The 26,294-nt window shown below is 42.1% G+C and overlaps 1 protein-coding gene across 5 annotated transcripts; it reads right to left on the bottom strand.

Moving 5' to 3' along the window:
- Window positions 1–1,044: 1,044 nt before the first annotated feature.
- On the bottom strand, window positions 1,045–24,592 carry EEF1AKMT1 (EEF1A lysine methyltransferase 1). 5 transcript variants are annotated; one of them, XM_087865242.1, is made up of 5 exons: window positions 24,336–24,592; window positions 13,079–13,241; window positions 9,548–9,630; window positions 4,760–5,040; window positions 1,045–2,554 (listed from the first exon to the last, which is right to left on the bottom strand). In XM_087865242.1, exons 2-5 carry the CDS (start codon window positions 13,220–13,222, stop codon window positions 2,481–2,483), a joined length of 582 nt encoding a protein of 193 aa, XP_087721368.1. In that variant the 5' UTR covers window positions 13,223–13,241; window positions 24,336–24,592; the 3' UTR covers window positions 1,045–2,480. The 5 variants fall into 5 exon arrangements, with proteins under 5 accessions (XP_087721368.1, XP_045653081.2, XP_045653080.2 ...); XM_045797125.2 differs by having other exon boundaries at window positions 1,045–2,861; window positions 24,336–24,547; XM_045797124.2 differs by having other exon boundaries at window positions 1,045–2,861; window positions 24,310–24,383.
- Window positions 24,593–26,294: the final 1,702 nt, after the last annotated feature.

The following is a 26,294-nucleotide window of genomic DNA, read 5'->3' as shown; positions in this document are numbered from 1 at the left end:
AAGTAATCCTCTCGGGAGAGCTACGGAGCAACCCTGGGGATGGACGTACCTTGCTGGTTACTGAAGCTTTTCTCCAGCTAACTGACAATATTTCCACTGTATGCTTGTTTGATAAAAACAAAATCATTTGGGAATAGCAGTCAAAGCCCATCACAAATGCCAACAGTTCCACACTCAGGGGTCGACGTTACCCAAACTTCTCGGTTTGCTGCAGGTCTTTCAGCAAGGCAATGGGAGAAGAGGGTCATTTGAGAGAGGAATGGAAGGGAAGAGCATGTCGTTCCCATGGGAAATGGGCTTTCCAAGTGACTCTGGCATTTGTTCCAGCTGTCGGGGTTCCCCATCACCCCCGAACGACCCCGCTAAGTCATTGCATGGACTTCTGAATTATCAGCAACACAGAAATTATTATCCTTTCTCTTTCCACTCATGCTATGGTTATTTTGTGTCTCAGCGCAAATCTTTGAATTAGCAAGGACTTTAAAAAGGTGTCTCTTACAATATTCTTCTGAGTTTTAAGTGCTTTGGTTGGGTGTAAGAGGTGAGGCTGCCTCCTAAGAAGTCAGAAAGCTTGTGCCACGCGTGCCGTGCAGTGCACACCCCCCACCCCCCGCCCCGTCCGCTCGGCAGCCCGGCGTGTTGTCAGGCAGCCAACTCCTGTTCCTGAGGGTCGCAGAGGCGGAGCGGCAGACCTTTTATGAGATCCAGGAGCGGATCCCATGTGAACACAGGTTTGCTAAAATCACAAGGGGTCCAAAGCAATAAAACACATGTGGGCTGCTTATTATACAACAATGTAATTAAATGTTTAATGAGTCAAGCTCCGAGCCTTCCCTCCCCCACCTTGCACGAAGAAATAAGGTTTCTCTTCCTCATGTAAACGCTAGACTTCTAGGGTGACTACCATTCTGTATTTCTAGGCTGCGACTTGCCCACAGTTCCTAAGTTACATTGACATTTCCATACATGATTTGTTACTAAAATTTGTTACTGGCCTAGGTGATTTTTAGTGAACTGACTCACGAGGAAATAATAAGGTAGGGGTATTTTTTAAAGAACAAACATTTATTGAATACGTCATATGTGCCAGGTGCTGATATACTGATAAAAATATAAATGTCTCATAAAAGTACCTAGTGATTTTTAAAGTAAATTAAAAATTATCCCAAAGTAGGACCATCGAGAGCTAAGAAAGAACAGACAGGAGCAAGCTCCCCCGCCCCCCAATTTCCTGAGCACTGGCGCTTGGGCACGAGGCTCCCCAGGACAGGCTGGGTTTTCGCCGCAGTAACCACCCCACAGACTGTGATTTTCAAGAGCAGACACGAGTATCCTGCTCCCCCTCCATGTCCACGGCAGGCCCACTGCTGCCCGCTAGCACCCGGGCAGCCAGAGCGCTTCTGTGGAAACCTGCTGGCAGCACATCAGAGAGAAAATAAAGCTCTGCTTGGCACTTCATGTTTTGTTAGCAAAGGAAGTCATCTGAGGTGGGGAAGTGTTATTCCTAACTCCCTCTTTTTAAAGTTTTTATTTTGAAATGATTCCAGATTCACAGGAAATTGCAAAGATTCTACAGAGAGGTCTTGTGTATCTCTCACCCAGTTGCCCACAATGAGAACATCTTCACCGAGCACAGATTCCCCATCAGGAACTGGACACTGCGCACCGCCCAGACCTCACTCAGAGTTCACCAGCGTTGTGTGCGAGCGCGATGCGTGTTCTGTGTCACGCCATCCGTGGAGCTGTGTGTACCCGCTGCACGATCAGGTGCAGAAGAGTTCCATTTTCCCTAAGATCTCCCTTTACTCGTCCCACCTATCCTCCTCCCCCAGCCCGATCTTGACCTCTGCCAACCACCAATCTGCTCTCTATTCGAGAAGGTTACATAAATGAAACACAGTATGTAACCTTTGGGGATTGGTTTTTTTCACTCATCACAAGGCCCTTGAAATCCATCCAAGTTGCAGGTATCTGTGGTGTGGATGAAGGATGAATAATTTTTGAAATAGAGCAGTCAGCATGCTTCTCATCTCCTTTTTGCTGTAGTGTTTGGTTTGCGGATGGCACTGTCAGTTTCTCAGGGGGCTTGGAGCATTAGCTGTGGCTTTAGCTGAGGATACAGAGGCCTGAGCTCACAGAGCGCACCTGGGCTACGTCCTGTCATCCCTCGAAGAACCGGCGCGAAGAGGAAAGATCCAGGACGCTTTCAAGGTTCCAAGGATTATCAACTTCTCTTATGGAGGCCAGTTGTGTCTCCTTGAGGGGCTGGAGCAGATGGCAGGCCCCTGCACAAGTCCTGCAACACCCCGGGAAAGCTGCTGTGAAGAATCAGTGGTCCGTTGGGTAGAGTCAGAATAGGCCCGTTTTAAGGGGGCGGATGGCCTGAGGCAGAGGCCCAGGTCCTAATTCAGGTCTTGGCCAAGCTACTAAGCTGTTCGTACTTCGGTTTCTTACCGAAGTACAGGTGAGGAGAGCAGATTTTAGGTAGGTTCTAAGATTTCTTCCCACCATAATTCCATGCATTCAAGTTGGCAAGAGCATCCGAGAGAGGTGCCTGCAATAAGGAACTCATAATGAGATGTTGTATTCCTCATTTTGAAAATTAGGCCAGGGATAGCCCCACTTTGCAGGGGAGGGGAGGAGGTTATAAATTTCAATCCACCAAGGAAATAATAAGAGAAATGTCACACAAGACCCTTTACCATATTATATTACTATCTGCATTTAGATTTCACGGTCTAGCCCAGAATCATAATTCACGTAACAGCGAAACTCATTTCCCAAGGTTCGGGTATGTTTTGGAATAAACTTGCACATCTTCACGCCAAGAAGTTTTGCTGCCTCTTCTTCCATGACGGCACCTGAAGGAACAAACCCAGTGAACCCAAAGCCTGAAATCCCAACCACACAGCCATTGCCAGCAGTGGAGGGATTCTAGACTAGAATACATGCAGTAATAAGTTGACGATATCCTTCAACAAATACGGGGGAAGGTCAATTCTTTATATCCCTTTTTACTTTCTTCAACACATTTGCAAATTACCTACTCTTTCATTTAATAAATGGTTTTCCTACCTCTGCAAAACTGAGACACTTAGACAAGTTTAGAAATAAAGTTATATTCCACAAAGTAACATAAGGAAAGTAAAAATAATTACTAAGAGCTAGTATTTTCCAAATTTGAGTCAGAACACCCCCCTTTCTCAGTAATACCTGATCTTGCAAACTCGTGGGAATACATTCGCACAAGTTTTGGCTGAGTGTTCCGCGTGTCTCACCCACTGCCTGGCACATGGCCACCGCTGCGGACACACTTCTGGGGGCGGGGGAACACCTCTCCCGCACATCCCATTGCAGGAAGCGCTTCTCCAGCCAGTTGAGGCTGAAGACCCAGGACTCGCCCGGATTCATCCCTTTCCTCCACATTCTGAGCACAGCGAGCTCTTCTACCTTGATCTGGAAGAGTATCTTTACTTCCCCGCCCCCCTTTCTACTGCCACACCTTGTGCGGACCAGGTCTCTGCTGGGCACACCCTGGGGGGGGCTGCTTTCACTTCCACCCTAAATCCCTTTCAGCACCAAGTGAAAGCACACTTCTTTAGGCAAACTGGATCCCATCAGCTGGAGGCTGCCTCCTTTAAAGGACAGTCCCAAATCGGGCCATCAATGTAGGAGCCCTCTCGTCCCTCCCCTGGCTTCAGTGATGCTCCCTGTACCTGTGCAGCCCTGGGCTGCGCTCCCCTCATCCCTCCAAGGACCAGGGAGAGGAGGAAAACTCCAGGGGGCTCTCAGACACTGGTTCCTGGAATTACAACCTCTTCCCTGCCCCCCACCCCAGGGGGGCCACCCCTTGAGGTCTCCACTAGAATGCTGCTCCTCCGGGAGCCCTCCCAGCCCCATCTTAAGAGCTCGCATCAATCTCAGTGCCCACTCCGCCCTTCTCTGATTCTTTCACTACACTTACCAGAATTGGTCATTCATCTCTTCTGTCAGGTCTGTTACTGTTTTTAACCTAGCCCCTAAAACTGAAAGGTATGCTCCATGAGATCAGAGCGCCAGCCTGTCGGCCGGCACAAACGGCTAGCAAACAACTATTGGCTTAATAAGCCTTAAGTAAACATGACCTGGGAGAACCAGAGCCACCTTCTTGACAATTCTACACAATGGAGAACAGACTCCCTGCAGCTCCGGCTCCCTGCTCAGCCCAGCCTGAGGGGTAGGGGCCTCGGCAGCACCCAGGGCCTGAACAGCAGCCCCCCAACGGAGCTGGCCAGGAGTTAATGTGCCAGTTCTCCACCAAGCCTCTATAAATCCACCTTCGGAAGGTACATCACTCTCACCAGTAAAACTCTTCCGCTGATAAAATAAATCTAATCCAGTGTCTAGCTCTGTAACCCTAGGCAATTCATTTCAACGTTATCGAGTCCACGTTTCTCTCTCATCAAGTGTAGAGGCTGGATCAAATACTGCTACTACTCCTGATGAGAAGGAGTAAAAATAACACAGCACACTCACCAAGGGCCAGACCCCACCTTACGTGTATCATATCCCTTAACTCCAGTAATGCTGAAAGGCAGTAGTATTACCAGTCCCAATCTACAGATAAGAAAACCCGGGCACAGAGAGGTTATGCGACTTGTGTAGGGTCACACAGTAGGTGGATTCAGGCTTTGAGTTCTGAGATCTCTTCCAACTCCTGAAACCTAAGGCTAGAAGACCCCGTCATCAACGTTCCCGAGACGCACAACCCAGCACCCACCTGTGCACAGCAGAATCTTGCCCTGAGTCAGATACTTGATGGTTTCCGACATTTTTCCGAGACACTCCTTGGAAAGGTAGGGGGGGTCTGCTATTACAATGTCAAAACTATGTGCGGCAATTTTTTCAGGTAAATCCAATGGATTATTGTAATCATAGAAGATAAACTCCTCTCCGTATATGGCAAATCTTTTGTCATATTCAAAGATGTATACCGAAAAGTCTTCTCTGTGTAGAGTTCTCAGTTTCTGGTAAACACTGGGGGCACTCACACAGGCTATTCTAGAAAACAAAAGGAACAAACTCATGAAAGATCTTTAATGGATAGCTTAGGGTGTTCAGTAACAACTACTTCTCCAAGAAAATACAGGTCCTTGCATTCAGATTTTAATCAGAGTGCAAGCTAATGTAAAGGCAGTAAATCTCACGAGAAAACTATACTGCCTCACTTTTAAGGAATCTGGTGTTTAAAAATCCTGCAACTCATAAGAAAGAATAACTGTGCTTTTTTATAGCAAAAAATGTAAAACATTAGGAACACATTAGGAAAAAAGTTAGATAGCCCAAGGCTTCAATTTGCTCATTATTTTCACGTTGGTCCTCGTTTTAACATTTATTTCCAATACTTTTAGTCTCAAATTAAATATTTTGAAGTTACTTTGTAATATTCATAATTTAGAAAGAAAAACCCCAAATGATTGCCTCAATAACTTGTTTTCTGTCAAGATACCCTAAAATTTGACCTCAGTGCAGACCAGCTACTTTGAATTTCTGCTTTTCTGTATAAGGAAATCAAAGAATCTGTTTCATTATAAGCAGTCCCTAGTTTACGAATGGTAGTGCTCCAACATTTAACTTTAAAACCAACTACTAAAAAAGCTAGAAGTAACCTAAATATGAATTACTAAGTTGACTGTGGTACATCTATTAAAATGGAATGCTACGTAGTCATTACTCTGTAAGATACTCAAGGAATAAGTGTAAACCATGCTTTTTTATTATTATTATTAGTTTCAGAGGCAGAATTTAGTGATTCATCAGTTGCATGTAACGCCCACTGCTCATTACATCACGTGCCCTCCTTAATGTCCATCACCCAGTGACCCCATCCCCCCACCCCCACTACTGTGTTGAACAACAGAGATCAAGCTTGCATGGGTGTAAGAATATATGCTTACAGATGCACTAGTGGTCTCTGGTAGATCCACAGAGCCAGAGACAACTGCCTCATGGAGGGGAACCGGGGCTCTGGAGATTGACTTTTTCCTCAATCCTCTTTGTAACTTTTAGATTTTCATCATTTATATCATCATTCAAAAAAGTACTCCTTTTAAAAATTAGACAGAGCCTTAAAACTGTGAGATGCATTTCTGAACAGAGACCGTGTTCCACGTACCAGCTGGGTTCCCAGGCCCAGCTAAACAGGCTTCTTGGCCCGAGTGCACTTGAAGCATGTGATACACCCTGGCGATGTCACACACGCTTCTGTGAGAAACACACAGGTTCCAGCCCGAGAGACAAGGGCCACCAGAGCCCCAGTCCAGGCTGCTGCCAGAGCTCCAGGGGGCAGAGAGGCAGAGGATGGAATGATGTTCGCATTGTGCTCAAAGACAACAAGCAGCAACCCCAGCTTAGATGCACAATGCAAGTATCACCTGAGAAAGAGGGTGAGATACAGGTAGTTTCAGACAAAATCTGAGAGTTTGTCACCAGCAGATCTCCACCATGAAATTCCAAAGCTGTACTTAGGGGCAGAAGGAAAGTGGTCTGAAGTGCAAGAGGGACTGAGAGCGGAATGGCGGTAAACTTGGGGGAGATGGTGTCGTTTATCCTGCAGCAGACCCAGCTCTGCCACTCACCGGTGGGTGACCTTCTGCAGGAGACATCATCTGGGGGGCCTCGGAGTCTCCCTTTCCCATGGAGAGTATAATGGAGCACCAAATGGGATGACCCCTGTAAAGCATGTGTACAGCAGACAGGGCACACAGTAAGGGCTCGATAAATGCTACTGTTATTCATTTGGCATATTATGACAACAGCTCCCAAAGATAGTGAAGATGCCTTTCAGAAAAAAATAAAAAACTTCCTCCAAAGCCCCTATATTAATGGAAAAAAAGAAAGTATGTGTAAAAACACTGTCATTAAGAAAAACCTAATAAACATCTATATATAGTTTAAAAGAAAAAGAGCAGCAAAATGAAAAACTTAGGACTTCCAGTTAAAGATAGCAGATGTAACACACTCATTGACATCTGCTCCCTCATGAAAGCCTATTAAATAAAACATAAGCACAGTTTCGTTTTGTTGCTTAAGCATAAACTGCCGAGAGCAAAGAGAAGTCGAGAGGAGACCCAAAACTACAAAAACCAACCAACCAACCAACCAAAAATCCCCTTAAGAAGTAGAAAAGCAAATGGATGGGTGGTATTTGGCTCAGCAGACCCAGGAAACCAACTCCTCACCTGGCGGCCAGGTGAGCTGAGAAGCAGCCTCGTTTACATCAGAGGACCCCAAAAGCTCCCCCAAAGGCTCACGTATCTGCACAACCAGGTGACTCAAGAAGTGGGGGTGAAGGTGCGGCTAAAAACAGGAGGATTCACTGAAAGGTCTATTTAATAAAGAAGAAACTTGTTCCCAGGATTCTCTTCCCTCTCCCGAGCCTCCACAACTGTGGCAGAAACCTTTCCCCAGACTGAAGGGCCTGAGTTAAGAGCATGAAAGGGTTCTGTACCCGGTACAGAAGATGAAAGTGCCACAGCAAGACACCCCGAGGACTGGCATTAAGAGAAAACCTGAAGCTTGCAGGGGGCAGGGGCGGGAAAACACAGTTTCCTACAAGAAATCAAAATGGCGTTGGGTTTCTCACAGCACCTATGGAAAACTGGAGGCGGTGAGGCAATGCCCTCACACCTAGAAGAGATACCCACAGCACGACTGCAGTCAAGAGGAAGGGTAGAATAAAAGTGTTTGCAGATATGAAAGGTATAAAAGGTTCCCTTTTCTAGGGGCGCCTGGGTGGCACAGCGGTTGAGCGTCTGCTTTCGGCTCAGGGCGTGATCCCGGCGTTCTGGGATCGAGCCCCACATCAGGCTCTTCCACTATGAGCCTGCTTCTTCCTCTCCCACTCCCCCTGCTTGTGTTCCCTCTCTCACTGGCTGTCTCTGTCTCTGTTGAATAAATAAATAAAAATCTTTAAATTAAAAAAAAAAAAAGGTTCCCTTTTCTGCGGAAGCTATTGAAGGATGTACCAACCAAAACAAGACTGTAAACTGAGAACTGGGGTACAGGAGGGGCGCCTGGGTGGCTCAGTTGGTTAAGCGACTGCCTTCAGCTCAGGTCATGATCAGTCCCGCATCAGGTTCCCTACTCAGCGGGCGTCTGCTTCTCCCTCTGACCCTCCCCCCTCTCATGCTCTCTCATTCTCTCTCTTTCTCAAATAAATAAAATCTTTAAAAAAAAAAAAAAAAGAGCTGGGGTACAGGAAACGGGAATCCAGAACAAAAGAGAGGTAAAAGGGCTCCACAGTGTGATGGTGAAGGGCGACACCAAGGTAAAGCTGGTAGCAGAGCTAGAAATCCACCAGTGTGGATAAGAGAAGCTTGTAAAGCCTCGGGAGTAACTTTTCTCATGGAGCTGAAACATTTCTGAATTAACCAACAGTAGGTTCATATAACTGGAGGAGACCTTGAGAGTTAATTCATGATATGAACATAGACACACATAAAATATAAGAACTACTGTCTTCAGGAAAATGAAAAATCATATAGAAAAGGAAGAGCATAGGCTCCGCTGTAAGGAACATTTGTGCTGGCATAATATAAACCCTGTCCTAACCAAAATTAGGACAGAAGTCTATCAGGAGTGTAGACAGAAGCATGCACATGTGCGGAGCTAAATCCTCACAATCCATAGTAAGAAGTCAAGAAATAATGTCTACAAGCGATAGATCAGGAAGTGCCAATATAAACATGCATTTAGAAATACGGTTGTAAATACCAAAAGCATCCACTGAAAGGGAGCAGAAAAGGGGAGTGAAGCCTACAAGGGGGCAACAAACAATTGATTTTTTTTTTTGAACAAGCCTTGTGGCACCATTTGACTTTATATGCATACAAAATTCCAATGAAAATAAAAACTGAAGTAACAAACAGAAAACCTTGGGGCGCCTGGGTGGCACAGCGGTTAAGCGTCTGCCTTCGGCTCAGGGCGTGATCCCGGCGTTATGGCATCGAGCCCCACATCAGGCTCCTCTGCTATGAGCCTGCTTCTTCCTCTCCCACTCCCCCTGCTTGTGTACCCTCTCTCACTGGCTGTCTCTCTGTCAAATTAATAAATAAAATCTTAAAAAAGAAACCCAGAAAACCTATATTCTTTTTCTTTTTAATTTTTTAAAAAGTAATCTCTACTCCCAATGTGGGGCTCAAACTCACAACCCTGAGATCAAGAGTCACGTGCTCCACCAACTGAGGCAGCCAGGCGCCCCAAAAACCTGTATTCTTAAAACTTCAAAAGTCAAAGATTAAGACTTTTTCCTTTTAAAGCAAACTTTAGAGGTATAAAGGTAAGAAACAGGTTAGAAAACGCTGAAATAAAGAACAGAGGTAGGACACCCTTCGGATGGATTTCTGTGTGTCCCTCCTGAAGCAGTTCTTAACTCATCATGTTCTGCAAACCAGGGATTTTGCAGAATAGGGTTCAGACTTCTTACAAACCATTGCTCAACTAGGAAGGACATTTCAAATTTTACTTTAGATCTGAAGACAAAAGAGAGGCCAACTCTGGATCTCACCTGCCTCGTTCTCCAGCAGCCGCAATGGCTTCCTTCGCAAGTTGCAAAGCGGTTTCCTGACTGTACCAGAACTGGCTCAATTGCTGGAACAGAGCAACGAGTCGATCATTTTAGCACCACCATAACTGTTGTCCTTTCAATTTATATCAACCATATCGGTGCACATATTTTTTCAAGTTTTTTTTTTCTTTTTCTTTTCAAAATTAATTATTCTTTGAAATTATTTTAAATTAACAGAAGGCCCTAATTAATCACTAGATCTAGGCACTGAGCATCAGGGGTTGCTGACATCACAAGAGGAGACAACCAGTCAGTGTTTCTGCCGACGGAAGAACACACTCCCTCCCACCTTTGTGTAGCTCTTGCCCAAATAAACAGAACCTGAATCTGATTAAGCTTCTGGATTCAACTACCAGTTAGCGGAATCAAATGTGGAAGATAGAAGAAGTGTTAACCAACACCCCAAGGATGAGGGCAGCAAAACCTCTGTGACCCCCCGCCCACTGCCGCCCCCGTCTTTACCCTGTGAGTGTTTCCTAAGTTACTGGGTTTTCCTCACGGGGTAAGTTGTTTGTCATCTTGGTCTTTCTCTTCATGCTGATTGATGACTTTATTTTAACTTTCTAGTGATCCCTAATTACCCACTTAATTAATAAATGAAGGAGATAAAATTTTAATGGAAAAAGTAGATTCTTCTGCAATGGACTAGGCCCATTTCTCCAACAGGCCTCCCTCCGCAATGGGGAGGGCTGGGGCGCAAGTGATGGGAGTAGAAGGGTGTGCCGCCAGTGTATGCTGATGGCTCTCAAATCCAGCTTTAAAAATGTCTCCAAAACATATGCTCATTTCAATAAATGCAAAAAGAAAAGCATTTGACAAAATCCAACACTGCTTCATGGTTAAAAAAAACTCATGGGGCGCCTGGGTGGCTCAGTCGGTGAAGGGTCTGCCTTCGGCTCAGGTCATGATCCTGGGGTCCTGGGATCGAGTTCCGCATCGGGCTCCCTGCTCCCAGGGAGTCTGCTTCTCCCTCTGCCTCCCCCCCTGGCTTGTGCTCTCTCTTGTTCACTCTATCAAATAAATAAACAAAATCTTAAAAAAAAAACTCTTAGAAAATTAGGAATAGGAGGGAACTTTTGTAAACTGATAAAGGGCATCTAGAAAAAAACCAACAGCCTTAAAAAATGAAAGATTTATTTTTCCCCCATAAGATAAGAAAGAAGTCAAGAATGTCTGCTTTCAACATTTTTTTTTTTTAAAGATTTGAGACAGGGAGAGAGAACGTACGCACGTGAGAGATCACAGATGGGGGGAGGGGCAGAGGGAGAAGCAGACTCTCCGCTGAGCACAAAAACACCACTAGGCTTACGAAGAAGAACAACAGTCCCTGCCCCACATCTCCCTGCCATTGAGCCCCACTCCTCAGAAGCATCTTTGAACTCTTGGCTCTTCTATCATTTGTTCCCATATTTCCAAATATTATGCTTTAAATGCTCCCTTAAAAAAAAAGGTTTATTATTTTTAAGTAATCTCCGCACTCCATGTGGGGCTCGAACTCACAACCCCATGACCAGGAGTCCCATCCTTTTCCCACGGAGCCAGCGAAGTGCCCCTAAATACTAGCTCTTGATTAATCCACTTTACGTTATGACAGATGAGGATTTCACTCTGTCATGCACACCCTCTCCTATACCGTCCCCTCCCCATATAATTGTAACCTGTTTTGGTTAAAATCATTGTCAGTGTTCACTGTGGGGCCAAGTAATACATTATGCTTCCATTTCCTTCTAGTATGTTACCTTTTCTTTTTCCTAGACTTAATATGTTTATCATTTGCTTGTTTCTTTGAGCCAAACTCTAATTCTCCCAACACCCTCTGGCAGCCTTGGAGAAGCAGTGCATGGGAGGCCAATGCCATGAGACTTGCCATTTCTAAAATGTTTTTTATTTTATCTTCACATTTGATTGATAGCTCAGCTGAGTACAGAATTCTAGGCTGAACAAAATTTTACTCCAAATACTGAAAAAAAAAAAGCTCTACTTTTTTCTAGTTTCTAACAAAGCTATCAAGAAGTGCAGTGTGACTCATCCTGAGACTTTGTAGGTGGCCTGCTTTTCCTCTGGAAGGTTCTAAGATCCTGTCACCTGCATACAGAATTTTCACAGTCTTCTAACCATGTGTCTTAGTAAGGATGTGCAGCTCTGGAAAATTTTCTAATATTAATCTTTGAAGATTTCCTCCCCCCTTTGTTTTCTGTTCTATATTTCTATCTCCAATTAGTTAAATATTGAGCCTCCTGGATTTATCCTCCAGTTTTATAATGTTTTCTTTCCAATACTTGTATCATTCTCGCTCTCTTTTTTGGTTCCTAGGAAATTTTCTCAATCCGATAAACAAACCAAACCAAAGAAAGTGTGAAAATTATAAAAATACTTAACTCTAAGTAGTGGAATTAGGAATAACTTATTTTTGTATTCATATTTTTATACATTTCTACAACAACCATGGATTACTTTTAGAATCAGAAAAAAACACACAGTGCTTCAAACATTAAGCAGGGGGGAAATGAAAAAGAATAATGAGGTACTTCAAGTCTCTGACATTTACTACATGTAGAAGCATCAAACCAGAAGACAAAGACACATAAAGAATGGAAATTGTGAGAAAGAGGCTTTTGCATAGGTGGAAAATTTAGTGTAAATGTAAAGAAATATTTTTTATCAGTCAGTTTCAAACAGATGGTAAACAGGAGAATTTTACACAACTTACGATCCAAACTCGACACAAAATGTAAAAGGCTATTAAAAAAAAAAAAAAAAAAGACACACAAAATCTTCCTTCTAGTTCCAAAGTGACAGAGAGACAAGTCCATTATTGAGGGGTAGGCACAGACAGAAAACTCAATCTTCATCTATTTCTCAACTATCTTCTTCGAAAATTTAAATTTCTAGGTTCCAGCTTAGGTTGGTTTCCCTCAACTCATTTTTTTTCTCTTTTAATTCCTATTTTTACTTAGACCATAAAAATAGGAATTAAAATACATTCTATGCACCAGAAATCATTAGTATCTTCTTTAGAACTGCCTCTCATCTTTTTTCATTGCATGTGTTAAGTTCAATTACCCCATTTACTGCAATGATATATTTTACCCCTTCCACAAGGATGCTGGGCTCCATAAAAATCAACAGAAACCGTGTGTATACAAGAAGGAAGCACAAGTTTGTGTTGGTCATAAGTGAACATGCTGTCCCCTTATCTGAAAAGTCCCCTTGTCTGACCACCAACTAGCCTGATGGTCAGAACCAGGAAAATCTGCTTTTATACTGTCTTAAATGATTATGGGCTGCTTTCTGTCTTAGCTCCCCAGAAAGGCTATCAGCTCCTGAGGGGCAGGTGAGACAGACATGGATGTGAAGGGGGATGCAGACATACAGGGCAGGTCAGACAGGTGTGGACAGGTACGGACAGATATAGAGAGGTATGCAATCAGTGCCCGTAATTCCTGAGAGATGTGGAATGCATTTACTTACCCAGTTCTCTTCTATTATTCCAATGTTGTATTTATCATCCCCACCTGGGTCGCTTTGTTGCTTCTGCTCAGCATAAAATTCCTGGAGGGCTGCTAAGGTGTGGGAAGATAGCCGGGGGATCTCGTCATCATCAGAGTCACTCATTTCACAAATCGTCTATAACCTGCAAATAAATAAGCAAAGGTGCTGTGGGGGTATTTTTCCCTTTCCCATCGAACAACAATTTGGAAATTTTTTATCTCACATAGGATCCAAACTGGAAGTGAGTTTTATAAGGGAAACCCGTATCTCAATTTCTGAGATCAAACATCTACAGAGGTCTCCTGTTGAACTACAGCTCAGCAAATGCAGGCTTTTCCTTTACATGTATTCAGTTTTTACAAATGATATGCTCGCATTTTTAAGACTCCTGGCCAAATGATTTTTTTTTACCATAAATACCTAAAGACATTTTGCATTCTTCTGGTACCCCAAAAGCCATACGCAGACATTTCACAGTAGATACCCTGCAGCACAGATCATTCCAAGTTTGAATGTCACTGTTCAGGTGATCTAAGGTTCAGGGGTGTTATTGATAGGGTAAGTGAAGAACAGATAAAGGAGGGGAAGAGAAAGAGGTATGGAAATTTAAAGAAATGACAAGGATAAGGGGGGAAGAAGTAAAACACAGGGAGGGAGAAGAGGAAGGTGTTTTGCAGGAACTGACGGCCAGGCCAATCACTTCTTGTGGTACCACCGGAGTTAGCCAGACTGAGAGGTTAAGGCACAGCCCTGGTCCAGACAACAAAGTCTGCCCAAGACTCCCGACCACTCCAAGTTCCGGGGGTTCCCCAAATCACCCTCATGTTCAGTAATTTGCTAGAAAGATTCACAGAACTTACTGACAGCAACGTACCCCAGCTGCATTTAACACAGGGAAAGGATACAAATCAGAGCCAGCCAAAGGAAGAGATGCACAGGTCAGAGTCCAGAAGAGTTCCAAACAGGAAGCTCCCATCGCCCTCAGGATGCATCACCCTCCTGACACAGATGTGACAATATGCATGCAGTCCTACCAACCAGGGAAGCTCTACAGAGTTTCAGTGTCATGATTAGGCTTCACTACGTTGGTATGAGTGACTGAATGATGGCCCACCTGGCTGAAGTCAGTCTCCAACCAGGAGGTAGGGCTGATGCGGCCTGACGGCCCTCCATAAATAACAAAGACCTTCCCACAACTTGGGAAAGTTTAAGTGTTTATAGGTTACCTCCCAACAGTCACGGAGAAGGCCAAACCTCTCTTTGAGGTCAAATTCCTTACTACAAGGTACCAAACATATTTTTAGGTCAAAAGTTATCTAAGAGCATAAAAACAGCACCCTATTTGCTTTTTGAAATATGTCTAAAATGTACAGCACGTGATCTGTTGAAAACCAGCGAAGATTATTCAATAGCTTCGTCACGTTGCTCCCTCCTCCTCCAAGGCCTGCGGGGGTGTGTGTGATTGACAATCTTGGCCTCCCGCCTACACCGCCAAGGGCAGCTGGTAAAACCGCATTCAAACATGGCAAATTCCCCAGGCCTAGGAAAAGGGTTCAAAAGATGCTGAGCAGCCATTTAAAATGAGAAATGCCAGGGCGCCTGGGTGGTACAGTCAGTTAAATGTCTGACTTCTGGTTTCGGCTCAGGTCATGATCTCCGGGTCCCGGAATCCAGCCCCTTGTCAGGCTCCATGCTCAGCACAGAGTCTGCTGGAGATTCTTTCTCCCTCTGCCCCTTCCGCTCCTGCTCTAATTTTTTTTTTTTTTTTTAATGAGAAATGCCTGCTAGATGCTGCATTTGTTCTCCTTTTAAAATCGAAGAGCTATGCATTCTACCTATAATCCAGAAAACTACCAAAAAACAAAAACTAAAACCAAAAATCAAAACAAAACCGAAACCAAAAACCTTGTATGTACCAACTACTGACAAACCAATCTATTTTCATGAAGTACGAATAGCTTGTTGATTCCTTCTTTCCTTTCCTCATCAAAGACTCACCTGTAAAAGCTTGTTGATAAAACATCTATCGCACAAATTAATCTCAAAATATAAATAAGCCCTCTACGAACAAGCAGTTTCCCCTCTAGGAAGAGAAGGACCAAAACACAAGGTATAAACACGATGACAGATTTATATAAAGTTCAAAAACAAGTTAAACGATTTGTTTAAGGAAGCACATAGACCTATATTTATCAAAGATAGACTAATTTTGTTACCAAACCCTCCCAAAGAGAAGACTTGAGGCTGAGCAAATTCACTGATGAGTTCTATCAAACATTTAAAGAAGAAACGTTGATAATTTTATCATACAGAAAACAGAGCAGAAAGGAATACTTCCCAACTTGTTTAATGAAGCCAGATTAAATCTAACATGAAAATGCGTCAGTGTTAGAACCAGGCTCAATTCCTGATCAGATACTGAGGGTGATCAGATAGCAGAGGTGGAGAGGGGTGGTGGTTTCTGGTGAAACTGATTTAGCAAGCTTTTTGCTAAAACTAGATTTTACAAAGAAGGGCACAGATGGGCCTTGAGGGTTCAGGAGCGTTACTCAAGTCTGATCAAGCAAACAATCTTAGCCACAGGAAACTAGGGCCTGCAGGCCAAACGAGGCCTGTGGCTTGTTTTTGCAAACCAAATTATTGGGAAAACAGCCACACCCTTTTGTTTACATATGGCTTACAGTTGTTTTTATGATAAGCCTAAAATATTTACTACCTGGTCTCTTACAGAAGTTTACTGACCCCTGGTGTAACGGTTGAAAAGGGAAAAGCCATATGGTCATTTGCATGGATGCTACAAACGCATCTGACAAACTTCGACACCCTTCATGGTAAAAACTGAGCAGACGGTATGAGAGGGAACTTCTGTAAAAGAGCACCAACAAAACACATAGACTTCTCACTTGAATTACTTGAAACACTGAATGCTTTCTCTCTACGCTCAAGAATGAGGGAAGGATATTCACTGTCACCCACTTTCATTTAACATTATCCTGGCCTTTCCAGTTAATTTAAGAAGGCAAACAAACAAAACAAAAAACAAGCAAGCATGAAGATCTGAAAGGAAGAAGTGTCCCTATGTGTAGACATGATTATTCACAGAGACAGTCCTAAGGAAACGCTGTTCTCTCATCCAGGTGACCAAGGTCAACATCAAGGGTGATGATTCACCGTCAATGGCATGCAGCCCTGATGCGTTGTGATAAAAACAGCACTTTACCTCCATGGTCTTCCTCCCGAAAAACACAATCCCAGTGTAAGCATGACCGAAAATCAGACAAACCCCAATTAAGAGACATTCTACAAAATACCTGAGCAGTACTTGTCAAAACTGCCAGGTTGTCATGAACAAGAAAAACACAATAAACAGTCACTGCCAAGAGGAGCCTAAGTATTACCTAAGGACATCAGAATAAAGTATGGGCTTTGGTTAAAAATAAGGTAGCAATATTGTTCAGTAATTATGACAAATGTACTCTATTAATAGAAGATGTTAATAATAGGGGAAACTGGGTATAGGTATATAGGAACTCACTGCACGATCTTCACAATTTTTCTGTAAACCTCAAACTATCCTAAGATAAAGCTTATTTTTAGAAAATTTTATAGAAGTATAACCAACTTCAACAACAAAAGTTACTAGAACAAGTGAGTTTATCGAAGTCTCAGAATACAAGATCAATACAGAAAAATAAATTGCATTTCTGTATTCTAGCAGCAAATAAATGGAAATTAAACTTAAAAACAATTTCCCATAAAATAGCATAAAAAATACTTATGAGTATATTTAACGTAAAGACTGTAAGACCTCGACAGTGAAAATTCCAAAGCATTGCTGAAAGAAATCAGAGAAGACCTAAGTAAAAGGAGAGACATACCATGCTTGTGAACTAGAAGAATTAGTATTCTTAAAGTGTCATTTCTCCCCAAATTGATTCATACATTCAATATATCCAAGCATGGTATGTGTGTGTGTGTGTTTGTGTATGTGTGTGTGTGCGTGTGTGTACACCTTCGTGCAAGTGTGAGTTTAAAATAGAATTGACATACTGGTTCTAAAATTTATTTAAACATTCATTCATTGAAGGACATTAAGACTGCCTCCAGTTTTGGGCTATTATGAATTATGAACATCTGTGTACAGTTTTACATTTTTTTTCTGACTAAAGCTTTGTTTATATAAACAAATTACAGCACTAACCCATTTATCAATATTTTGATTAGCTTCTATATCCTCAGTGTGAGAAACAAATAGACAAAATAAGAGTGGACAGATAAAGCAAGTAAATCGAAAGAACGGAGATACTGATGAGAATGTAGGGTATCGGTACTCTAAGTTGGGTAATAATTTAAGTTGGTATAATCTCCTTTTGGAAAGAATCAGATATTCTGGATATAAGAATATTCCTACTTTCTGACCCAATTCTCATTTCTAAACTTTATATTTTGAAATGTTTACAGATTCACAGGAAGTTGCAAAACTAATACACAGAGGTCCAAGTATCCTTCACCTATTTTTTTTTCTCATTATAAAACTTAGAATCAGGATGTGATTTTAAAATGTTAAGTTTACTTGTGGGCATGTTTTCTTAAAGTGATGGTATTCTTATAACCCATGCATCTCAGATTTGATGAAAAATAGTTATCACTGTAACAACTGCAGGCAACACAGTGAATCATCCATGCAGCAGATCCACTGATGATTTTATAATCCAGGTTTTATAGCCTCAACATAAAGTGGTCAGAGAGAGGTGACACTATCTGGGAGTTGACAACGTCTAAGTGGTATCCATGGGAACGAACAGTGAAATAAGCTGTGTATAAAGGTTATTAGAGGATTCTGGGAAGACTGTCTCCATACCTAGACAGCTGTACTGGCACAGTCTGTCTGATGTAACTATTTTACAACTCTAGAGTTTATTCAAAGGCTTGCAACTTCCAAAGGAAGGCTAAGTTACAGTTAATTTCAGTCAGTTTTGGCACTTAGCTCATCCCCCACTCCTTACTCCTGTGTCAGGAAGCTGTGCACATGATTCTGTTTTGTGTTTGGTCTTAACATATCGAGGTGACTGAGTGAGGACATGGAGAGATCAATGCTGTTAGAAGAAGTGTTTATGATTCACAGTTCCCCTAGAAATGAATGGCACAGTGTGCCATGAAGGGCCACACAAAACTTGTCACATGCAGGGTTAAGGAAGCAGAGAGAGACCTGGAACTCTTATCTCTACTGCTAAGACGGTTGGGAGGTAATTAGGTGGGGATGTCCCCTGTTTGGGCACAAAGTAAAAACACACATTCTACAGTTTGTGGTTGGGAGGTTTGCGATATGACCTTGATGTGCCCATGAAAGCTGGTTTGCAGGGCAGATGTAAACAACTCTGGCCACTAGTTTGGCCCTGTAATTAGCTGATGCCAAATAAACAAATAGAAAACCTAAGAACACACAATTTCAAAAGTCCCAGGAGCAGTCTGTATGCAATTTGTGGGAAACAAGGTAGAGAATAAGGGCTCTGTCCTTCAAATATTGGGCATCTGTGTTCTGATCACTAACTGCTGCTGCTTGTGGAGGCACAGATACAGAGCTAGGCAGCCCTTATGGCAAGGCTCCCAATGTTGTCATTACTTCCACCTCCAGCTGAAGAAACTCTGAGAGGATTTAAAGGGCCAGCAGTCCTTTCTTTGCTTCATTTTTCTCTTTTTCTCCTTTTGGGAGCCAAACATATAAGGACTAGATCATTATAAAAACCAACTGAATATACTGGGGAATTTAGAGAGTCACTTACTGTCTTCCCAGGAAGAGGTGGAGGCTCAGAAAAAAACCTGAGAAGACCTTAAGTTTACACCTTAGGCTGATACGCAGCACAGAAAGCCCTACAACACCAAAACCCAAAAATAATAAACAGAACAATAATAAAAATTAGCAAATCCTTGGGAAGGGGAGAATCTGATTTCCAGAGTACCACATTATTAGATTGAAATATCGTTTTCAACAACAACAACAACAACAACAACAACAGAATCATGAGGCATACAAAGAAACTGTAAAGTATAGCCCATTCAAAGAAAAAAAGTAAATCAACAGAAACCATCCCTGAGAAAGATCGGAGGGTGGACCTACTAGACAAAGACTTTAAAACATGCTAAAAGGGGCGCCTGGGTGGCACAGCGGTTAAGCGTCTGCCTTCGGCTCAGGGCGTGATCCCGGCGTTATGGGATCGAGTCCCACATCAGGCTCCTCTGCTGGGAGCCTGCTTCTTCCTCTCCCACTCCCCCTGCCTGTGTTCCCTCTCTCTCACTGGCTGCCTCTATCTCTGTCAAATAAATAAATAAATAATCTTTAAAAAATAAAAATAAAAAAAATAAAACATGCTAAAAGAACTAAAGGAAGATGTGGGAAAAATTAAGAAAATGATGTATGAACAAAATGGAAATATCAATAGAGACAGAAAATGTAAAAAGAAACCAAAAGGGAATTCAGAGCTAAGAATTACAATTACTGAAATGAAAAATCACCAGAGGAATTAAAAAGCAGATTACAGTAGGCAGAAGAATCAGCAAACTTGAAGATAAGGTAATTAGAATTACTGAGTTTGAGGAAGAAAAGTAACAGAACCTAAGGGCATACTCTCAAATAGACCAAAATACATACTGTAGGAGTCTCATAAAGAGAAGAGAAAGGGACAAAGCAATTATTTGAAGAAAAAATGGCTGTACACTTCCCAAATTAGGTGAAAGAACTATAAACAACCAAGAAGCTTAATGACCTCTTTAGTAGAATAAACTCAAAACTCCCACGTATTATAATGAAACTATCAAAAGCCAAAAACAGAATCTTGAAAGCACCGAGAGAGGGTACTTGTCACATACGAGGGATCACTAAAAAGATCATCAGTAGATTTCTCATCAGAAACTTTGGAGGCTAGAAAGGAGTGGAACGATACAAAGTGCTGAAAAGAAAAAAATCAACCAACGACCCCTTATCTGGTGAAAATGTCTTTCAAAAGTGAGGGAGAAATTAAGACATTCACAGATAAACAAAAGCTGAGGGAGTTCATTACCACTAGACCTGCCCTGCAAAAACTGGTAAAGCGAGCCCTGTAGTTAAAATGAAAGTACACTAGACAGTGACTCAAAGCCATATGTAGAAATAAAGATCTCAGAAAGGTAAATATATGGGCAATCATAAAAGCTAGTATTATTGTAACGTCAATCTGTAACTCTACTTTTTATTTTCTACATGATTTAAGAGACCGATACCCAAATGTCTATATCAACAGATGAACGGATATACATACAAAGGAATATTATTCAGCCTTAAAAAGGAAGGAAGTTCTGACACATGCTACGATATGGATGAACCTTGAGGACATTATACTAAGTGAAAAAAGTCAGTCACAAAAAGACAAATACTCTATGATTCCACTAATACAAGGTGCCTAAAGTCGTCAAATTCATAAAGACAGAAAGTGGAATGGTGGTTGCTAGGGGATGAGAGGAATAGGAAGTTGTTTAATGTGTAGATAGTTTCAGTTTTACAAGATGAAGAGTTCTGGAAATGGATGGTGGCGATTGTCGCTCAACAGTGTGAATGTATTAACACTACTGAACTATACACTTAAACATGGTTAAGATGGTAAATTTTATGTTACATGTATATTACCACAATAAAAATATTTGGGGAAAATGTTATTAGAGTGGATATCAATGGACTGTTAAGTAAGGTAATTAGATTAGATTGTTGTCCTGACTCTGGTTATTAGAGGCTTCCAGGAAGTGCTATTTAAGCTAGGATCTCCCATAGTCAAAGAAAGGAAAAAGAGCATTGAAGGTAGAGGAAACAGCCTTTGCATCAAGTGGTTGGTAAAAGAACTGATGCATTACAGTTTCAAGTAAATTAGGAATAATCTCAAAAGAACTGCCTAGTTCAGCAATAAAACAATGTTCACAATAAACTGCTAATTTGAATTTCATTGTTTTATAGTTTTGTTTATATTTAACTTGAGAATGTGTTACCTTCTATAGTTGTGGAAGAATCAAAAGCAGGATGAATTATTTGCCTTTGAGGTTATAATTTAGAATAAAAATAAATTAACACAGAGGTGTCTGCAGCAGTCCCACTGAGCAATGGTATGAAGGCTTTAAATGAGCAACTTTAGTTTAATGCAGAAAGCACAAAGAATAAATTTTTAGGCAAGCATACCAGGAGCTATCCGGCTAGAGAATTTCCAGGTGGAAGTTCCAAAGATTAGCATGTTGTGCATGCTGAACTGAGAAAGACTAAGAAAATATGGCAAACTGATCTGCAACCTACTAAAAGGTCTCATTTTGGTTTGGTGTTTCAGGATTAGGAGTTCCTTTCATTCAGGAAAAGAATCAGGCAACTATTAGAATCCAACGTCTGCTGGCAGAGTTGAAGTGTACAACCAGTTCTTGATCAAAGCTACACCACAATACTGTCTAGGAGAGGTAAAGGACAAAGAAAAGTATGTGTGTGTTAATGTGTGTGTGTACATATGCGTGGGTGTGCACGTCCAAGTACATTCGTATAGGCACACGTACACACATATATCTCTGATACACAGGAAAATTTGAATTCTTGTTAGTACCAAGCACTTTCGACAGCTCCAAATGTGGAGAAGGGCTTTCAAACTACAGCTTGAAATAAAATCTGAAAACCATAAAAAGCAACCAATTGATGTTAAATATAAATTAAAGAATTCCAAAAAGCAGTTTAAGAAAGTTGTCTACTTTCACGGCTGTAAAAGGCAATTACACTTCAATATATATATTTTAGCATGAATTTTGTCCCAAAATAAAATTTCATCTTAAAGCAGAGCAGATCCATTCATTTGGTAATCATTTATTGAGGTACTGCCTTGTACTAAGCACTGTTCTTGGTGATGGAAATCAAAGTCCCAGTCCTCTTAGAGCTTATATATATTCTAGTGAGGCACAGACTATAAGCAATGGAAATAAAATGTGTTGGATGATGGTAAGATCAATGGAGGAACACGTGGAGAGTGGAGGGGGCTGCAATTTTCGCAATCATAGACTGTTTCCTACCTTATTAAAGTGAGTTCAAGACTGTATCACTTGTTAAGTGGGAAAAACTTAAATCTGCTTATATAATAAACATTGCTACAGACTAAACGAAATGAACTTTAGTTTCAATATATTAACTTTTTTACTTAAGTCACTACTTCATCACATCTTGAGCATTGTTTAAAAATTTTCTAAGTGGGTTTATGAAATTGATGTGAAAGAGATTTTCAAGTCCAAAAGAGTTGGGAAGTGCTATGTCATATTATTATTAAACTGTTGCTGGGGGCGCCTGGGTGGCACAGTCATTAAGCTCCTGCCTTCGGCTCAGGGCGTGATCCCGGCGATCTGGGATTGACCCCCACATCAGGCTCCTCTGCTGGGAGCCTGCTTCTTCCTCTCCCACTCCCCCTGCTTGTGTTCCCTCTCTCACTGACTGTCTCTGTCAAATAAATAAATATTTAAAAAATAAATAAATAAAATAAACTGATGCTGAGCCTTATATGGCTCACACATGAGATCAGTGGTGCTCATAGATTTTGTACCCCCACCCTGCCCGCCCACCCCAGAAGGGAACATTTGGCAATGTCTGGAGATATTTTTGGTTGTCAGAACTGGGGAGGTTCTGCTACTGGTATCTAGTGGGTAGAGACCAGGAATGCTGGCAAATACCATATATTTACAAGACAATCCTCCATAACAAGGAACTATCAGGCCCCATGTCTACAGTGCCACGGGTGAGAAATAAGACAAATGATTGTGATAATGTGGTGAGCCCTTTATTAGAAAAGCACCATTCACCACCATTTAGTGCAACAGGATCAGAATGAAGAGCATGTGTGGGCAGAGAATAGAAGTGAAACAGCAGGTGGCATTTTAACTTGGCCTTGAGGGAGAAGAAAAGATGAAGAGTGAGGATTACAGAAGGAACAGCATGAGCAAAGGATGGACACATTAATGTGCAGCATCAGTAGGGATTAGCAGGCTCCTAATGGACTGTGGTTACTTTCTATTTCTTTAAATAGTACTTAACTCAATGTAACTAATGTAATCCTAAAAAGTAATGTGTAAATCCAATCACATTTCAATGTATAAAATTCTTCAATTTCCATATATCAAATTTACTAAAGCAAGCCACTCCCTCCCCCACTGTATAAATTCACACAGTATCATATTGCCTTCTGCAAGTTATTTTGGTCGCAGCATGATTCAGTGGAAAGAGCATTAACCTAGGACTGACTCATCCCAGACTCCTGAGTAAATGGGCGGGGGGTGTGGAGGAAGGGAAGGGAAACCTGAGGTAGTTTGTGAGGCTCCCTCTACAAATGGGTAAGAACGGCCTACATGTTCCCTAGTTTTGCATACTGCCCTACGACTCTACCATTATTCCCATTTACTGTCAAAAAAGGGCCATAATCTTCCATTTTCATTTTTGCATATGTAGTTACCCCTACCTAAAATGCTTTCTTCCCTCTCATTTTCTAGAATTCTATTTATCCTGTTATTTTAAAAAATTAACTTTAAAAAAGTGAGGTAAAATTTACCTACGGTTTAATACAGATCATGAACGTACAATACGGTGAACTACTTTGTACACCTCCACGTAACCGCAACCCTTATCAAGATAGCCTTCTGGTCTTACACATCCCCCCCTTTCCCCCGGAAAGAGTCCCCCACCCCAGCCAGGTTCCTTACTATGATTCCTGTACTATTAAGACGCTACAGCCCTTCCGCACCTCCAAGTTTCCCGTCTCCTCGCCTGCCCCTGGGGAGCTGGGGCCTGGTCTACTTCACTTTACACACCGCGCCCAGCTGAGGACCTGCCTCCTACGGCCCCAGGTGTGGAGGCTAGAACTTCCGGGGCAAATTTAGGCCCGGTCCTGTTTCTGATCGGAGAGGCGGTCTCCTGCGGTCCTGGCTTGGGAGTTAACTCTTCCCCGCACCTGGACTGCCTAAGCCCCCGCCGGGCTGACCCGAGCCGCGACACACGAGGCCGGGTCTCACACAACAGCAACCGGGTTCCCCTCTCGGTTCGGCTGCAGCTCTTCTGCCATCCCCAGACACCACTAATTGAAACCACTCCTCCTTTACTGCACTGGAGAAACGGTGACAAACAGAAAAAGAACCGCAACCGATTCAGCAGCCGCTGAGCAGCGCGGAAACTACCCCACCTTGACACCCGGGATCGTCTACTCACAAGCCACGCGTGCGCAGTCACCCCAAGGTAGGACAGTGGGCGGGGCCAGCCCGCGCCGCGTTCGCGCAGCCGCACACCCTCCCGCCCGAGGGCGCTTCCGGAAGGCCCGGTAATGTAGTTTCCTGGAGCCATTCAAGCCTCGCTCCAAGCGTCCGCAAGTGCTGACTCTTGATGGGAACCGTCTCCTCTCGTTTCTCTTTCTTATAAATTACCTCCAAGAATGGTGGCAATAGACAAAATTTAAGGTTTTAGATTCCCTTCAAATTAAACGTATTCCAAGTAGCTTATTTTGCACTTGAAACTGGATGTACGTTTCACAAACATTAAACTCAAACCTCTGTCTAGTTTACCCAGTCTTAAATAGAGGAATTAAAAAAAATTTTTTTTTAAATAGAGGAATTAAGGCATTAAATTGAGGCTTTGTAATATTGACGGAATTAGAAAAACTCAAACCCTGCACTTTGGCTAGATTTCCTCCTCGGTATGATTTGCCTACCTACCCAAACTTGATGTGGTTAAAGAAGTCTAGCCATATGCATTCTTCATTTGGGGGTTAGCTGCAAAGAATGCAAGAGATATAAACGAGTGCAAGATCTGATTGGTGAACGGATGACGTAGACAGCTATCTTCATGCTGAAATAAGACCAACTACTAATTTGGCAAACAATGTAATTATGAGGCAACAACATTCTCCATGAAAACGAGGATAGTTTTTGGTCAGCTGACTTGCCAGGAGTCTTTCAGAGCCTTGAGTGTTGAATGCGTTCAATAGATGACATCTAGCACACAGTACCTAACACATAACGGGCACTTACCGTAAGAAAGGGTTTCCTTCCACCTTCACTATTACCAAGTCATCATTGAGATACCTTTCCATTCCCCAAGGCAATCAATCTATGTTATGTTCTTATTTCCTTTATCAATTTTATGATCTTGCTAAATTTTATACATTCTGAATAGCTTTAAATCCTTTTTGGGATGAGGATATAAATGAATTCCTCAGCTGCAAAACGATGCCATTCAATAGCTCATAAAAGAGGTTTACAACTTTGTGAGTACCATAATTTCTGTTTTAACTACTGCTTGCATATCTACAACAACCCATGCTTTATTTACTTCGAATGCTTTGAACTGATGACAAATCTATTAAACAGTATTTCAAAATCAGATGTTCAGCAAAAGGGCTGGAAAGAAAATATGTAAAACTAAAAGAAATCAATAACATGAACCAAGAAACAACCAACTTTTATGGCAGTACATTTTTACAGAGGTAGTGTTCCGTACATACGAGACTACCTTGGCGTATAAATTAACAGAAACGTTTATGCTAAAGCAAATTATTTTTGGTTTGAAACATCTTTTTAAGCTTTCAAAGTTTCAATTGCTTTCCTAACATGTGAGACACAAGTTACTTTCATGTAATGTGTATGACTACGTTAATTTTATAAAGTGACCTAGATGTCAGTAAAGTCATGTAATCGTACTTCCACCGAGTGCTGACTGCCCAGACAGCATGTCTCATTACTACATGAAGATTAGAATTTTCCTGGTGAAACGTTTGCACTGTAATTCAATAGTTTTTGAAAATCATAAAGAAATGTAAAACATCGAAGGCAATTTATTATTGAAGATTATTTGTCAAATTAAACTAGACTTGAAAGATGCTTTCAAATCAATTTCAATTCAAATTACACCTTTGTGTATTCAGAAATTATTTTTGTTCATCTTGTTACTTTTCAGAAATGGTGCATAAGGGATGCCTGGGTGGCTCAGCTGTTAAGCGTCTGCCTTCAGCTCGGGTCATGATCCCAGGGTTCTGGGATTGAGCCCCGCATCGGGCAGGGTCCCTGCTCCGCAGGAAGCCTGCTTCTCCCTCTCACACTCCCCTTGTGTTCCCTCTCTCGCTGTCTCTGTCAAATAAATACAATCTTAAAAAAAAAGAGAGAGAGAGAGAGAGAT

This window comes from Ursus americanus, chromosome 10 (assembly GCF_024610735.1).
Source record: "Ursus americanus isolate L20-20 chromosome 10, mUrsAme1.1.p, whole genome shotgun sequence".
NCBI classification, from domain to species: Eukaryota; Metazoa; Chordata; class Mammalia; order Carnivora; family Ursidae; genus Ursus; species Ursus americanus.
Note: the sequence above shows the minus strand (reverse complement) of the source record. Positions and strands in the feature narration are given on the sequence as shown.

Excerpts from the sequence above, each read along its gene's own strand:
- EEF1AKMT1 (XM_045797125.2), bottom strand. The coding sequence starts at position 13,222 with ATGAGTGACTCTGATGATGACGAGATCCCCCGGCTATCTTCCCACACC. Across the intron at positions 9,631-13,078 it reads GAATAATAGAAGAGAACTGG|CAATTGAGCCAGTTCTGGTA; the intron begins GTAAGTAAATGC and ends GCTCTGTTCCAG. Across the intron at positions 5,041-9,547 it reads GCTGCTGGAGAACGAGGCAG|AATAGCCTGTGTGAGTGCCC; the intron begins GTGAGATCCAGA and ends TTTGTTTTCTAG.